This window comes from Sminthopsis crassicaudata, chromosome 3 (assembly GCF_048593235.1).
Source record: "Sminthopsis crassicaudata isolate SCR6 chromosome 3, ASM4859323v1, whole genome shotgun sequence".
In the NCBI taxonomy this organism is placed as follows: domain Eukaryota; kingdom Metazoa; phylum Chordata; class Mammalia; order Dasyuromorphia; family Dasyuridae; genus Sminthopsis; species Sminthopsis crassicaudata.
In genome coordinates, this window is record NC_133619.1 from 447,345,992 (window position 1) to 447,363,459 (window position 17,468).

The following is a 17,468-nucleotide window of genomic DNA, read 5'->3' on the forward strand; positions in this document are numbered from 1 at the left end:
AAAGAGATTTTCAATTGTCTAGAATGGTATTAGAACAAGTATTCTAATTACTTTATTTTCAAACAAAAGCTGTTTTCTACATATAGATTCTAATATGTCTATGGTTGGACATTTGGTCATTCCTCAAATGGGGGTGTTCAGGGAATAGAGTTTTGGATTTGTAGTTAGTAAATATGACTTTGAATCCCACTTTAGATACTTACTAGCTATAACATTCTGGGTAAGCAATTTTAATATTTCCAAGCTTTAGTTTTTTCATCTGTAAAATGTTAAAATAATAGCACCTTTTTCTTTATGTTAATAAAATTATATTATATATGTAAAGTGCTTTGCTAGGCCTAATATTCTATTCAATATTGTTATTATCAGATGTTATACAACTCTGTGCATACAAAGATAACATAAATTGTTTAAGAGAATTTTCAATGTTAATATAAATGAATTCATATGAAAGTGCTTTAAAAAGTCCTATATCATTTATCTTCTAGATGCATTTTAATAGATAAGCATAATATCATTAAAGCATAAATTAGCTAAAAAGGAACAAAAAGGAGAGTTTTCCTTTATTAAGTTATAGTTGGGTGCTAAGTGAAACGAGCAGAACTAGAAGATCATTATACACTTCAACAATGATACTGTACGAGGATGTATTCTGATGGAAGTGGATATCTTCAACATAGAGAAGAGCTAATCCAACTCCAGTTGATTAATGATGGACAGAATCAGCTACATCCAGAAAAGGAACACTGGGAAATGAATGTAAACTGTTATTTTTACCTTCTGAATCCAATTCTTCCTGTGCAACAAGAAATTCGGTTCTACACACATATATTGTATCTAGAATATACTGTAATATATTTAACATGTATAAGACTGCCTGCCATCTGGGGGAGGGGATTGGGGGAGGAAGGGAAAAAATCTGAATAGAAGTAAGTGCAAGGGATAATGTTGTAAAAATTACCCATGCATATGTACTGTCAAAAAAAGTTATAATTATAAAATAAAATAAAAATTAAATAAAAAAAGTTATAGTTGGGAAGAAAACATCAAAGAAAGGATAGACTATTACTTTGAGGGGGGAGGATAATGATAAATGAAATGAAGATAAAGCAATGCAAATTAATTTTAGTTTTAAATTTACTTGTTTACTTGTTTGTTTTTGTGGTCATAGTTATCTGACCAGAAGACTGCATTTGGATTGCAAAGGACAAACAAAAATGGTGTAGATATTCAATAAAAGCAATATGACATAAAAAAATGATGCCCTTTAAAATAGACAACTTTGCTTACATCAAATTAAAAAAATTTTGCACAAACAAAAACAACAGAAACAAGTTTAAAATGAAAGGACAAAGCTGGGGGAAATTTTTTACAGTCAGTATTTCTGAGAAAGGTTTCATTTCTAAAACATATAAAGGAGTCTATCAAATTTATAAGAATACAAGTCATTCCCCAATTGATAAATGGTCAAAGGATGGGAACAGACAGTTTTTGATGATGAAATTAATTACATATATATATATATATATATATATATATACATATACATATATATATATATAAATTTTTATGGAAAAATGTCAAATCACTATTGATTAGAGAAACTCAAATTAAAACAACTCTGAGGTACTACCTCATACCTCTCAGATTGGCTGAAATGACAAGAAAAGATAATGATAAATGTTGGAAGAGATGTGGGAAAACTGGGACACTAATGCATTGCATTGTTGGTGGAGTTATGAAATGATCCAGCCATTTGGGAGAGCAATCTGGAACTAGTCCCAAAGGGCTATAAAACTGCATACCCTTTGACCCATCAGTGCCATTACTGTGTCTGTATCCCAAGGAAATCATAAAGGAAGGAAAAGAACCTACATGTGGAAAGATGTTTGTAGCAGCTCTTTTTGTGATAGCAAAAAAAAAACGGAAAATGAGCAGATGCCCATTATTTTGGTAATGGCTGAACAATTTGTGGTATATGAAGGTCATGAGATATTGCTATTCTACAAAAAAAAATGATGAACAAGCTGATTTTAGAAAGGTCTGGAAAGGTTATATGCACTAATGCTGAATGAACCAGGCATACATTGTACATAGTAAAAACAAGAATGTGTGATGATCTACTATGAAAGACTTGGTTCTTCTCAGTAGTTCAGTAATCCAAAGCAATCCCAATAAATTTGGGACAGAAAATGTCATCTGCATCCAGAAAAAGAATTAAGAAGACTGAAAGTAAACCAATACATGCTATATTCACTTCTCTTTTCTTTTTTTTAATCTTTCCCATGATTTTTCCCTTTTGCTCTGATTTTTCTCTTGTAACTGATTCATAAAGCAATGTGTGTTAAAAATAAATTAAAACAAAAAGAAAATGATGCACTCAAATAAAACAGAAACTCCTTGAAAGCATAAATAGTTTCATTTCTTTCTTCCCCCACCCTCTAACAACTAAGACAGTGTCTGGAATAAAATAAGCACTTGTTAGTTGAATTGTTAATTGTTAATGGATCATCATCATCATCTCATTGACATTAGATGAAAGTTACAATATGTTCTAGAGTTTGTAAAATGCTTTGCTTAAATTGTCTCATTAGAAATCTATAACAACTTTGTAAGGAAGGTACTCCTCATAAGTAAAAGGTCTTTAAGGACTAGAACCATATAATTTCCCCATTCCCTAAAATCTTTTATAGTCTGTTATGATGTTATACATATTGTAAGTACTTAATTAAATCTTAGAGTTATTGAATTTTAAAGTTAGAAGAAAACTCATAAATTATCCAGTTTTTTATGTGAAAATGTTTTAGGTTCAAAGAAGAAACATCTCATAAAAACCATAGACATGTTTACTAATTCAAATGATGTCAAATTTCAATAATAAAATATTTTAAAGAAGAGTTGAATTTGTGTGCTCTGCAAGAATTTTAAATTATTAAAATGCCATGTCCATGTAAGTTTATTTTTTAAAAATTGTAACCTCTATATAAAACCTACGGATTGTTTGTATTTATCATTGTGCTAGACTATGAGGGGAAAATCAATATTTTGTTCTAAATGTAATTGAAGTTTTCTTTTAATTGATGGAGAAATAGAAAAAAATTTTGAGGGGAATAATTACCATTAACCCTTTTCTAATTCCTGCTCACATTGTATGGCCTATTATTGTGATCTAGTTGACTCTGTAATGCCAGAGAAACTGAGGCAAGATAGAGATCAGAGAGTTTTAAGTATTTTATTTGAGAGGGAGAGATTGTCTGGGGCCAAAACAGGATCCGTGTTGGCTCCAGCAGACTGAATGGGACTCGAGTCTCAAAGCATTCAGCAACAAGTGAAGAATTCCTGGGATTCTTTATAGGGCTCCAGAAATCAGAAGAGACAAAGGCAGAGGAGTAAGGAGAGTAGAACACTGCTGAGTGGGAATTTTCAAGAATGGACCATAAATTCGGTTCTGACAGGTTGGGGATAAGGACCATAAATTCTTGATAACTTAGGAGGACCTAGGTGCCAGAATGTCTGAAATAGAAGATTTCCCCCTTATCTGAGATTAAACATTTACAGTTTATGACCCTAGAGTAGTCAGCCCTAAATCATATCAGTCCTAATAGTCAGGAAGAGATGTTGCAACTAGGGGAACTGAAGCAGAACAATTCAGGGAAACTGAGGCAGAACAATTAAAGGAAACTGTGGCATAATGACTCATATTTAGCTTTGAAATTGCTTATATCATGTAAAAAAAAAAAGAAATAGACTTTAGTTATCTCTCTGCCTGTGTATGATGGCATCAGATCAAATAGACTCTCTCCCACTCACCATTTCTTCACTCATATCTAAGGTTGTTGTGTTCCAGATGATAAGTCTGATGTAGTCTTAGAGTGGCGCCACTTAGTTCTTTTAGTGTTTTGTACTGCTTGGGAATTAAGTAAAATCCCATTTGAAGCCATTCTATCATCCAAGTGCTTAGAATTCTGTTCTCCTTGTGCTTTTATTTGTTAAATGTAATCTTTTCTCAGAAAAACTACTTTTTTAATTGGTAGAATACAAAACAAACAACAAAATGAATTGTCAAACTACAATCAGTTTTCCTTAGAACAGCTGCACCATGTACAGCATTTCTTAATAATTATTTCTTACTTTAGATATATAAAAGTATCAATTATCTCAATTTTCATGGAATTTTTTATCTACTTGGACCTTTTTTGTCTTAATTTGGAAAATTTTGACAAAGAGATTATCTAGTGAATTTCAAGAAATTTAGATTAAAAATTTGCAGAGATAAGAGACCAATATATCTATGAGGACATTTATAATGCTTTAGGAACATAGTTTTTAAAACCTCATTGAGGATGTCTTTAGGATTTCATCATTCTCAGTGATTTTTACATTCTATAAATAAATTTTTATTCATAACATTTTTGTTTGAGGGACCAGGAGTATTCAACTTAAATTAGCTCAGCATTAGGAATATAAGCAAAGAACCTATAAAATGTTGACCTAATACTGGGGATTCCCTTGAGCAAGATAGTGAAGTTGACAAAGTTTGCCATTGTTCCCATTTGTAAAGACTCCATTTCTCCATTAATTCAGTAAGCACATCTCAGTAAACATTTATAAATCACTTAGTAGCTTCAGTTCACAGTGCTGGCCACTGGGGAAGATACAAACTTTACCTAAGATATTAAATGGAACATGCAATGTTGTTTATTGAAGCATATAGATCTAAAAAATAATTTCTTTCTTCTTCCTCTAAATTGTTCATAATGATGCTTTTTAGACCTCGATTATGTATTCATTTGGAGCTTATTTTCCTGTTGTACAGCTTTCCCAGCAATTATTTTTCAAAATAATAACTCCTCTTCCCAGTATCTGTAGTCTTTGGATTTATTTAGCATCATGCTACTCTGTGTATATTTTGTTTCTTTGTATTGTTCACCTAATCTGTTTTACTTTGTTTTTTCTAAACAAACACCAAATCATTAATCATTAATGCTTTGTAATGTAGTTTTAGATTTATTTCTATCAGACTCCTTTTCCTTCCCATTTTTCATTATTTCCGTGTCATGACACTCAATACACGGCAATTCTTTCTTCTCTTGTATCTGTCTTCTCTTTTGTCTTCTTTTCTTCTACTTCACTTTGTTCCCTGGAGCTTCTTTCCATGCCTAGAACTTTTCTTTCTTACTTTTGCCCTGACATGAGAGAAAAAGCATTTATTAATGATCACTTAATAAATATTCATTGATTTAAATATCCCTGCCCTGAGAAATCAAGAATAAGTGGTATATAAGCTTTGGGGTAAGGAAATAAGAGAAGATGCTACCCAATGGCAAATTATAAACTAGTATAGAAAGAAAAGAGGCTATAAAGGTATATTTTTAGTGACTATACTGTAACTCTCCAGCCACATCCCTCTTGGTCTCTAAGATATCTTCAGTTCCTACTTTGTCTGGAATCAAGGCATTTATTCTTTTTTAACTAGATCACAAAAGAGAATAAGGTATAAGCTCTAAAATAATGTGATATAACTTAACAGAGCTGACTGTTTTTGGATTAGCCAAGGTTTTCTACCTATCCAGAGGTTGATGGCTTTCTACATTCTCTAATAGAATAATCCAGTTTCTTCATCTTCAGAGTCCTGGCTGAGATCCAGATGGCACAAAAGCTATATTGGTTAGCTTCGGCAATCATTTTTTTTTGGCTGCAAATGATGGCTGTAACTTTTGTGGATTCCAGTTTCTCAGTAGTCTGGTATTTTTATTGTTATTGTTCAATTGTTTTAGTCATATTCCTTCTTTGTGACCCCATTTAGGATTTTCTTGGCAAAGATACTGGAGTGGTTTGCCATTTCTGTATCCAGCTCATTTCACAGATGAGGAACTGAAGTAAACAGGGTTCAGGGACTTGCTCAGTGTTAACATAGCCAGGAAATGTTTGAGGCCAGATTTGAACTCGAAGATGATAAAACTTTGCAAAGCCCTTTACATATGTTGTTACTATTTTTCATTCATTTCAATCATGTCCAATTCTCTGTGACCTCATTTAAACTTTTCTTGGAAAAATAAGGAAACTGAGGCAAAAAGGATTAAGCGTGATTTACACACTGCTAGTAAGTATCTGAGGGCAGATTTGAACTCATGAAGATGAACTCAAAAGTCTTCCTGACAACAAACTTGGCATTCTATCCACTAAGACCTTCTAGTTACCTTTTACATTAATATATTAGCCTTGAAAAGTAAGTTCTATTTTTGTCCACATTTCACAGATGAGGAAACTAGATATGAGCACTTAAGTATCTTGTGTTTTCTCACATAACTAATAAACATTTGAGGTGAGGAAAACTAATCCTCTATCTATAACATTGCCATCATGGACTAGAAATACAACTTGATAACTCCACTGAGGCCTTATATATTAGCTTCAAGATACCAAATCAATTTAACAGAGGGTAATTTAAAGTATTCTAATCTCAGGTTACTTCAGGGTCTTAAAATATGTGTTTAGAATTCTTGATTCGTGTCCTAAAAATAACATGTTTCTTAAATTTCATTTCTGGTCAGAGTAAGTATTGGCAACATAATCCAGTCATTGAATTCAACATTTATTAAATATCTATTTTGTGGTGAGAACTGAGAATTCAGAAGCAAAAAAAGTGCTTTTTACTCAAGGAGCTTATTTTTATTGGGGACATATATATATAGAGATGAGTAAATACAAAGTATTTTCAAGAGGACAGTTTTAAATACATAGTAATATTAAGAGAATCGGAAAATCCTCTTTTAGGGAACCACTCAAAAATAAGTGTTATAAATATTTTGTACATAAAGGACCATTTCCTTTTTTTGATATCTTTTGGATTTAGACTATAGCAGTATTATTATCACTGGGTCAAAGAACATGACTCTTTACTAACTTGTGTTAGTGATTCCAAATTGCTTTCAAGAATGTTTATATCCATTTATAGGTTCCTTAACAGTACTTCAGTGTGCCTTTTTTCTCCCAGCTCCACCAATATTTATAATTTTCTTTTTATGTTCTTTTTGGCATCCTAATGGGTGCTTTCTTTTTTATATCATTTATCAATTGAGGAATGATTCTTATTCTTATAAATTCAAATCAGTTATATATCTTGGAAAGGACTCCTTTATCAGAGAAACGGGCTAAAATTTTTTTCCGAGTTAGTTTTCCCTTTAATTGTAGATAGTTAAATTTTTTATATAATTAGATAAAATAATTTTTCAAAATTTAAATTATTCATTTTTTTTTCATTGATCTTCTCTGTTCCTTGTTTGGTCATGAAACTTTTTACTACCTATACATCTGATGTGTAATTGCCCTCTCCCCTATATTTTAAAGTATTGCTAGGAATTCAAAGTATAAGGAACAACATAAATAAAGATACAGCAGTCAAAAAGTTCAGGATGTAACTACAATTCGAAAGACTATCTGTGGAGCAAAAAGATACTGCTAACTACTCTAATGAGGGTATCAGCGCCGCTCCTAGTCAAAAGCTATCTCTAGACAGAACATAGAAAGAATTAAGAGTTTGGATATTTAGACTGACTTTCATGATAATTCATTCTATGATGGTGGTTAGATAATGTTTTTTGGAAGGAAGGCAAAAGCAAGAAAATCAGGTGATACTTTGCAGTGGCAGAACAGGGCAGCTCTGGGGAGTCTGGTTACCTGGGTGGCTTTCCCTGAGTGTCTGTGTCTATGTTCCCTTGTGCTGTTAATGTCCCTGAGTAAAGTCTTGCATGTTGGGCTGCACTGTGAGGTACTTAAGATCTTAGGAATGGAATATACTCAAGGACTAAGCAATGGGGAATATGTATAAAAAATCAACAATAGCAATATTCTAGAGTGTACATCTTAAGCCTCATACCTGTTCTCTCCAAGGTGACTGAGCTCCTGAACCCTAGCAATTAACAGGCACAGACCATTTATACTAGGAATAAGAGGGAGACTAGTTTAGTTTGGCTGGAGCATAAAGTATTTGAAGGGGAGGAATCTGACATCTAGATAAGAATATGTAACTTAACTAAGCTGACTGTAGAGATCTACTTAAGAATTTCTAACAGAGGAATGGTGTTATTAAGCCTATATATATACAATTTGTTAATTTGATAATTATGTTAAATGGGTTAAGAGGAGTGGAGAAGGGAAAGGAAGGATGGTCTGAACATGCTCCTAAAACAGCAATTTATTTCAAGATCTGAGATTGCTAGTTTTCCAGAACTTGCTTATTTAGATGCCTGAGGTCTAATACATAACTTTATGATTCTCTAAATAAACTACTTCACTCTGTGAATGATAGATATCTATAATTACACCTAAAGTGATAGATAATACAATGAAATAATTGATAGTTATATCATCAAGAGGTTAAAGTTTAATAATGTGGGTTAATAGACATATACTAATAAAGTATATTCAAAATTAAAATGTTTGGGATTACAAGGGAGATAAATTATACTGAAATATTTTTATCATTTTAGTGGTTTAAGAGATATAGATTAAGATCACCTGATCTGGAAGGAAATAATCATAAACCACAGTAATGTGTGGGTCTTGGACTAATTTATTTAACTTTAAAGTCAACTTGGTGAGTAATCCACTTGAAGGTCTTAAAACTAGTTTTAAATGTATAATATAATAATATATAATGTAATCATATTTCAGAAAAAGTGCTGTTTTGTGGCTGTAATATAATATTAATTGCTATTTTTTATGATTTTTTTTCTTTTTCCCTATGCTCTATCTTATGCAGGCCTCTTATATAAAGAAAAGAAAGGGAATTAACATTTACAGGATGAAAAGATGGCAATGTTGCCTCCACCAGGACCTGAAAGTTTTGTCTACTTCACCAGACAGTCTCTTGCACTCATTGAACAACGCATTAGCGAAGGGAAATCTAAGGAACCTAAAGAAGAGAAAACAGATGAGGAAGAAGAAGGCCCAAAGCCAAGTAGTGACTTGGAAGCTGGTAAACAGCTTCCATTTATTTATGGAGACATTCCTCCAGGGATGGTGTCAGAGCCCTTGGAAGATATGGACCCATTCTACATGGATAAAAAAGTGAGCATTTCCTGTAACCCAAAAGATAAATGTCTTTGTTTCATTCTCTATGCAGGAAGAAATTTTAAATTAGGATAAGGGAATTTGATGAAAATTGGGGTGGCAAGAATTTATATCAGTAATATGAATCTTCACTGTAAATACATTAATTTAATTATGAGTATTTGTGAGAGGAGTAACAGTATTGCTAAGTTCTATTCAGAAGTAATATAAAGGAGGATATTCATAATCAGTAATGAGCTGGGGCTTTGAGTAGAGCCCATTAATTCATTCATTCAGTAATCAAGTAAGCATTTATTAAATACTTACTGTATGTCAGGCACAGAACTAAGTTCTGGCAAACTTAGGCAAAAGAAAGGCAAAAAAAAAGTTCCAGCTTCAAGTAATTAATTCATAGTTAAATGGATTAGAAAATATGATCACGGAAGGAAGGCACTTAGATTGAAGACCAATAAAAGTTCCTTGTAGGACTTTAGCTAAAGCTTCAAAGAAACCTGAACACAAACACACACACACACACACACACACACACACACACACACACACACACAGAGTCTCTAGATGTCTCCTACATCATTTTCAGGGTCTGAATTTCAGTTATAAATTAATTTTTAAAATGTTTGTCATTCCTTTGTTTTCAGTGGTTCCCTATTAAAATATAGAGGACTATAGGAAGTACCTTGCACCATTATCAGAAATAGGGATTAATTTCAGATTATTTACTACAGCTAGATAATTGAGATTAAAGCCTTGTAGCAATGGAACCCAGGAGAAATCCCAATGTGGCATCTGGAATCACCATTCAGGAAGTGAATAATACTCAATATGCAGACATTATGATGAATTCAAAATGAGCTGGTCAAAATGGTATGTCACTTGCCTTTCCGTTTTTCTTAATCAGAGAGTTTATACTAATCAATCAATAACCATTTATTAAATACTTACTGTAAGTCAGGCACTCTGATTAGCACTTGGGAATGGATATACAGGAAAGCAGAAACATTTTCTTCCTTCAGGAAGCTTACATTATGATGGAACAGACAAGATGACCTAAATAAATATGTATAAGATGTGGGATAGAAATAACATCATTTTAGAGGATGAAAAATCAGCAATTTGGGGGAGTTAGAAGGACTTTGTGCAAAAATGTCACATTAGAACTGTGTCTTAAATGAGGCTAGAAATTCTATAAGGTGGAGGTGAGGAGAAAGAGTATTCCAGATATGAGAGACAGTACAAAACCATGAAAGTAGGAGATAGAACATAATTATAAGGGATCCCAAATAAACAATATGGTTTGATCATTAAGTATTTGATGATGAGTATTGCATCAAAATCCTGAAAATACAGAAAATAGCAAAGCAATGAAGAGCTCAAATGTCAAACAGAGAGGTATTTGCCTTTGATCATAGAGCTAATAGGGAGGCAAGAGAACTTATGGAAAAGGAGTAATACACACACACACACACACACACACACACACACACACACACACATATATATATGTATACATATATATATATATATATATATATATATATATATATATATATATATATATATATATATTAGGAAAACCACTTTGAAAGCTATGCTGGGAGATGAATTTGAGATTTTAGAAAGGGAAGTAAATAAAATAGTATTAAATGAGATTTGATGAGAGCTGAATTAAGATAATGGCTGTGTGAGTGGGAGAGGAGACACATAGAAGAGTTGCTATGGAAAAAAGAAATCAAAGCTAAAAGTACATCTGAGACAGTTGTTTTGTAGAAACATCCAGATAGTGTGGTATATCAAATGCTTGAATAGGAATCAAGAAGACACTTGTACAAAAGCCAGACTCAAATACTTGCTAGGTATGTATACTAATGAATCTCTGTCTCAGTTTCCTCATCCATAAATGGGTTAATAGGTCTACCACACAGATTTGTTGAGTTTATCAAATAAGATAATATTTCTAAACTATTTTGCAAACCTTCAAGTAGACAAATATTAGCAATTATGTGAATAAGGATGCTAACAGAGTATAGTATAAAAATATTTTCAAAGAGGTTTGCAAATTCAGCCCATTACTTTAAAAAAATAGAATATTCAATAGATGCTATAGAAATTGTGCCGTGTGTATCCCTTTTCTAGAGCAAAGAATATAAAGTAATTTTTGCTTTATTGTTAATGATGAAAAATTCCACGGACTAGTCCTTAGGAAAGTATTTTAAACAGAGGAGGAAAAAATTATGCAAGATAAAACAAAAATTATTAATACCAAGAATTTCTGAAGTGGTAATAGATTAAATTTAAGCATATATTAATAACAGACAAACTCTTGTATCTACTCTAATTTATTACACTTTGTATGTTAAATGATGTTATAATCTCTAAGACTATACCAATTGCAGAAAAGTTGAGAGGCAACCCAAATAGAGGACTTTCCATACCAGAACTCCCAATATGCACAAATTTTTTGGTCTGTTTAGAGAGAAAAATTCTTGTTACCAAATGAAAGAAAGAAAATAAGCATCATTAACATTTTGATTAAGGGTAATGAAAATTTATATTATAGATTTTTAGTTTTCCCTCCAAATTAGAATAACATGTTTTACCACCATATTCATTGCCACTCCCAAGTAACACGCTGGAGGAAATATGATTGTTATTTTGTCTAGTGATTAAAAATGATTTTTAAGGAAATTTTGAAGAGGATAAATATCAGCTCCTAGTAACCAAGCACAAAAAATCAATGAATTGCTCTCTGTAAAAGTCTGGTCCAAAGTCTTTGTGTGTTGTTTGATGGTAAAATAATCATAAGCACAATATTGGGGGGAAGAGCAAAAAGTAGATGACAGTTTGTAAGATGACAATTTAACTTAAAGGAAAGCACAAATCTAGTACATTATTAAGAAAGGAAAATTCACACATCATGGGAAGATCTGAAAACATTTTTTCAAAAAAGTACATATAAAATTTATAAAGCATTTTCCTTTTAGCAATTGTAATGATTTCAATCTTGATGAAATAATGCATTAAATAGTAGAAATAAGTACATTCCCATTATGACTGTTTTGTAATGAGATCAAATCATTCAAGGTCATTGAAATGAAATGTTAACCCATCTTATTAGTCCATATAGACATTATAAGAGGGTAAAGCTGTTTTTCTTTTTGAATATGGAGAGTTACCTACCTACAATATTTCATATGAAAATTCCATATCTATAGTATATTGAAAAGAAAATTGGATCAATAAACCTTATCTATCAAGAAAATATAATGATGTGGTGAAAATGACAACAATGATGATGAAGAAGATGATGACATTATTATTGTTATCTTTTTCTTAATTCAGTCATTTTAGTCACATCTAACTTTTCATGATCCTTTTTGGAGTTTCCTTGAGGAAGATGTTAAAGTATTTTGCCATTTTCTTTTTTACCTCATTTTACAGATAAGGAAACAGCCAAACAGAGTTAAGTGACTTGCCTAGGGACATATGGCTAATAAGTGTCTGAGACCAGATTCAAATTCTGGAAGATGAGTCTTCCTGACTTTAGGACTGCCACACTATCCATTCTGCTATTGGTTACTATTGTTAACAACAACAATAATAAAAATAATATGCCCCAGCTTTGGCTCATACAACTGAAATAGTAATGTAGAGCAACCATGTTGGTTACCAATGTTTGATTTTAGAGAATTATGGTACTATAGAATAAGGACTTCCAAATGATATCTCAATTAATTATGAAGTTAGCAGGTTTTTTTTGTTGATTTTTGTTTCTTACCTCAGCTAATTCTCATTTTACAATTGCCATGTCCCAAGAAATAAATTCAAAAGAATATGAAGAAAGAGATTTTTGGGGGGTTAGAATGAAATTACTCTACTGATAGGGATTTACAGATTTTTTTTTTGCTTTATCAGCAGTTTACTAAATATTTATTAAGCAATTGCTGCATACAAAGCACTGTTTAGTGCCAGACATACAAAGACAAAAATCAAATATTTATCTTTTCCTTAAGAAACTTACATTCTATCAGAGGTTATAGTACATATACAAATATTTACATATTGGGACATTTGATGAAGACTATTCAGTTATTTTTCAGGCATGTCTGGTATTTTGTAAACTCCATATGGGTTTTGTTGGCAGAGATACTGAAGTGTTTTGTCACTTCCTTCTCCAACTCATTTTATAAAAGAAACTGAGGCAAACAGGGTTAAGTGACTAGCTCAGAGCCACATCTAGTTAAGTGGCTAAAACCAGTTTTGAACTCAGAAAGAAGACTCTTCTTGACTCCAAGGCCATAATCTATCCACTGTACCACCTGGCTGCACCAATTTGATAAGAAAAATGATGCTTATACCTGGTGGGATCAGGGAAGGCTTGAAGGCAGAAGTAACACCTGAAGTGAGACTTTTGGTAAGGTAAATATTCATTCTGTTCTTGAAAATAGGCTGACTCCCTTTTAAGATGAGGGAGTTGGATTAGGCATCTAATTAGAATTAGGCACTTCCCTTGTGATTCTATTCTATTCTAATCATCAATCTTGCTAACTTGGATACAAAAAAAGTCTAGTGAAAAAAGAGGAAGGAAACACCCCCCAAATTTTTAAAAATTATAAATCTACACTCTTACAACATTCTAAATTACTTCAGGGATTGTGTATTAGGAATATATTTTCATAAATGAGAGTTTAAACATAAATATATTTTATTAGAAATATTTCATTTATTGTATTTTATTAAGTACTTTGTGTCCAAATAGTATTGTTTAATTTTCTCTTAAAATAACTAACTTCACAAGGTTTGTTAAGAAATATAATCTCTCGTTTTTTCATTTAAAATATAATGTGGCTGAATTAGAAAATTCAACCATCCCAACTCTAAAATGCCATGAGTCTATGAGATGTTATATAAATGTAAGATCTGGGGATCACCATTAAGAAGAAAAATTATTTTTACTATTACTTTGGTCATAAAGAAAATTCTTATTGGCTTTTATTATAGCTATTCTGTAATAGTATATGTCATGCATTCACTGTTTCATTAACAATTAATTTAATCTATTGTGCTTTCAGTGATAATACATGTGATTAGTTTTTTCAAATAAGGAAGAAATTTTTCTTCCCCAGAATAGCAATATGCCACTGTATCTTGATTTTCTTTAATCTTAACCCTAATTTTCATGAAAACTCAGCACATTTTTTTCTCCAAAAATACAACTCTGTCCTAATTCATTAATATATGTCTATGACTAAAATCTAGTTGGCAAAGAAGAAAGCTATATGATAACTGTTATCATTTTAACAAGTGTTCATGACTGATTTGAATTATAAGGGAATATCATTCAATATCAGTCAAGGGAATCCAAGTACAAAAATTAGGTAACCTTAATTATTATCTTATTCAATTTCTTCATTTTATAAATATAGAAACTGGAACCTCGAGAGAAAGTGGGAATTGTTCAAGGTCATAAAACTAGCCAATCAAGTTCAATAATGAATAGAAACTATTTTGCAAATATCAAAGCACTATAAAAATGCCAGTTGTTAATGTGATGGCTGGTGTTCATCCAATATTCCTTAATCTACATAACCATTAGTTTCTGTCATGAATAAATAAAGGCAATGTAATTAATTTAAAAATGTAATATTCAATTTCACACCATATTCATTTTTTTTCCTACAGACATTCATAGTATTGAATAAAGGGAAAACAATTTTCCGATTCAGTGCCACTCCTGCCTTGTACATTTTATCACCTTTCAGCCTGATTAGAAGAATTTCTATTAAGATTTTGGTTCATTCATATCCTTTTTCAGTAAGTTTTTTGATAGTAAAAACCATCTTATATTGAATTAATATAATTCTCTTTAATCTTCAAATGATGTTTTCTACTTTGAAAGAATCACTTGTTTTAGTTTTTTTAACTTGATTGAATTCCATATTTGTTACATATGCATCAACATATAGACTGTCAACATTTAGAAACATTATACTATAATTTGGCAATGTATATCCACAACTGTATAAAGTGGGGGAAATAGGGCCTTTTTTGGAAAAAAAAAATATTATCACAGTTTTAAAATATCGGTTATTTAGACGATTGTCTTAATTGAATGCATCTAATGTCTTATATATAGTATGTCTTGTTATACTATGTTCCTTGATTCTGACCTACTTTATTCAGCATGCTCATCATGTGTACTATCCTGACTAATTGTATATTTATGACTATGAGCAACCCTCCAGATTGGACAAAGAATGTTGAGTAAGTTTGCCCCCTAAAATGCAAATTTAAAATGCTGAATATTCTTTAGTCTATTCTGAATTAGAATATTATTTATTCCTTAGGAAAGTCATTGCCTTGGTTTTTAACTATCCTTATGTTACATTATTATAGCTGTCCTACATTTTTATTTTGCCTTAGAGAAATGAGAATTAGTATGGCTATCACTGAACTATCCAGAGGGTATTTCATAGGATAAGTCTGTGCTCCTATGAAATAAAGATCAACATAGTTAGTTTAGAGAAGCTCATCACAAATTTGACCATAGGATGAAATATATATTTTTGGTCTATAACCCTGTAAAACAATGTACTAAATTATAAAGAAATTTATAATGTCAATTGTTGATGGGAATGGCCACACCAATGAAATTACAGATTTTTGAGACATTAATTACTCATCTCTAGTTGTGATCCATTTTAATGAAAAGATGGCCCCACAAACAGTGATCCTATAGAATTTCCTGGGTATTAGGGTACTACTCTAAAGTAATGGCTTAGTTATATAGATTCACATCATTTCCAGCTCTTTTGATCACAGATGTTATGGGGTTGTAATATTCTTATGGGTACTTACCTTCAGGTACACTTTCACGGGAATATATACTTTTGAGTCGCTGGTAAAAATTCTTGCAAGAGGCTTCTGTATAGGGCCATTTACTTTTCTCCGTGATCCCTGGAACTGGCTTGACTTCATTGTCATTTGTTTTGCGTAAGTACTGTCAATGTTTATTTTGAAGTTATGTATATATCACCCAAAGATTCTTCACATTAGCTGTTTTTAATTTTCAGAACTAGATTGTAAACAAAAGTAAGGATATGTTTTAATCCATTTTTCCTAGCTAAAAAGTAATGTACAGTTTGCTTTCATATATTGCCCAGATTCACATACAAAATTGAAAAATCAATCCACTGAAAATTTAATTAAGCACATATTTTGGGTACCAATGAATACATACAAACTCACAAGACAATATTTTAATAGGAAAGGCATCTCCAACATGGTATCCCACTGAATCAGTAATTCAGTAAGCATTTATGAAATGCACCTCTGTGTATGAGGTACTGGAAATAAAAAGAAAAAATGTATAACAGTTGTGGAGTTATAAGCACAATGAGCTTTTGATCTCTATGGGGATATATATATATATATATACATATATATATATATATATATATATAAATAGATAAAGATAAGGTATTTTGGGGGGGTGAATGAGCATCAGTAGCAACTAGGATGAGACAACCCTAATTTCTGTCTTTCTCATTCTCATTCTATGTATATGTGTATGCATATGTATATGTTATATGGATTTGAGTTTCCCCAAGATACTAGTGCTATCCTCTTCAAAATAATTGCCATTTTTCCTGGCATGGAGCTAGTATATTCTCCAGGTTTTTCAGGCATACAACAATGAAGTCAGCACAATAACTCTGCAGACTTTGATCAGTCAGTCTAATACCTTTCCTTCCCCATATTATCTTTTAAAACCTCATAAACACTGAGCTAGTTTTAGACATATATGTGTCAAGCTCATTATCAATGTGTTTATTTCTGGAGAGTATACTGCCAAAGTAAGTGAACTTATCCACAATATTCAAAACTTGACCATTTGCTGTAATCAGTGGTTCCACATATGGATGCTGTGGTGCTGGCGGATGGAGTATCTTTGCTTCCTTCATACTAATTTTTAGAATAAAATTAGCACAAGCAGGAGAGAATCAATCCATACTTTATTGCATCTCAGCTTCAGAGGTTGCGTTGAGTGCACAATCATCTGAAAACAAAAAATCATGCACCAACATTCTGTTCTCTTGAATTTTGGCTTTAGCTCTTTCAAGTTGAAACTTCAGTAGCCAAATCTTGATAGAAGCTGAATCACTTCCATTTGAATTGTCTTAGGAAGGTTCTGAATATCCCTTGGCAGGATAAGATACCAGATTCTGAGGTCCTTCCTCGAACTAAACAGCCAAGCATTCCAACTCTACTGTAGAGAACACAATCCTGTTGGGCTGGCCACAATTCAGATGCCAAATGTACACTTGCCAAAAAGACTCTTTTATTGGGAACTCACACAGAGAGGTCAGAAAAATCGATATGAGGACTCTCTCAAG

General features: G+C 31.9%; 1 protein-coding gene and 1 long non-coding RNA gene across 5 annotated transcripts in view; one reads left to right on the forward strand and one right to left on the reverse strand.

The window, feature by feature from the left end:
• LOC141562904 (sodium channel protein type 9 subunit alpha) overlaps positions 1 to 17,468 on the forward strand; it is a 185,140-nt gene that overhangs the window by 74,621 nt on the left and 93,051 nt on the right. For all 4 annotated transcript variants that reach the window (XM_074303212.1, XM_074303214.1, XM_074303213.1 and 1 more), the window contains exons 2-5: positions 8,765 to 9,072; positions 14,755 to 14,872; positions 15,246 to 15,336; positions 15,937 to 16,065. In XM_074303212.1, the coding sequence (XP_074159313.1) occupies positions 8,815 to 9,072; positions 14,755 to 14,872; positions 15,246 to 15,336; positions 15,937 to 16,065 (596 nt within the window). In that variant the 5' untranslated portion in view covers positions 8,765 to 8,814. The remainder of the gene's footprint in view (positions 1 to 8,764; positions 9,073 to 14,754; positions 14,873 to 15,245; positions 15,337 to 15,936; positions 16,066 to 17,468) is intronic.
• On the reverse strand, positions 4,104 to 16,029 carry LOC141562906 (uncharacterized). The gene is made up of 3 exons (XR_012488276.1): positions 15,931 to 16,029; positions 10,018 to 10,122; positions 4,104 to 5,186 (listed from the first exon to the last, which is right to left on the reverse strand). It is a non-coding gene; the product is annotated as an uncharacterized LOC141562906 (long non-coding RNA).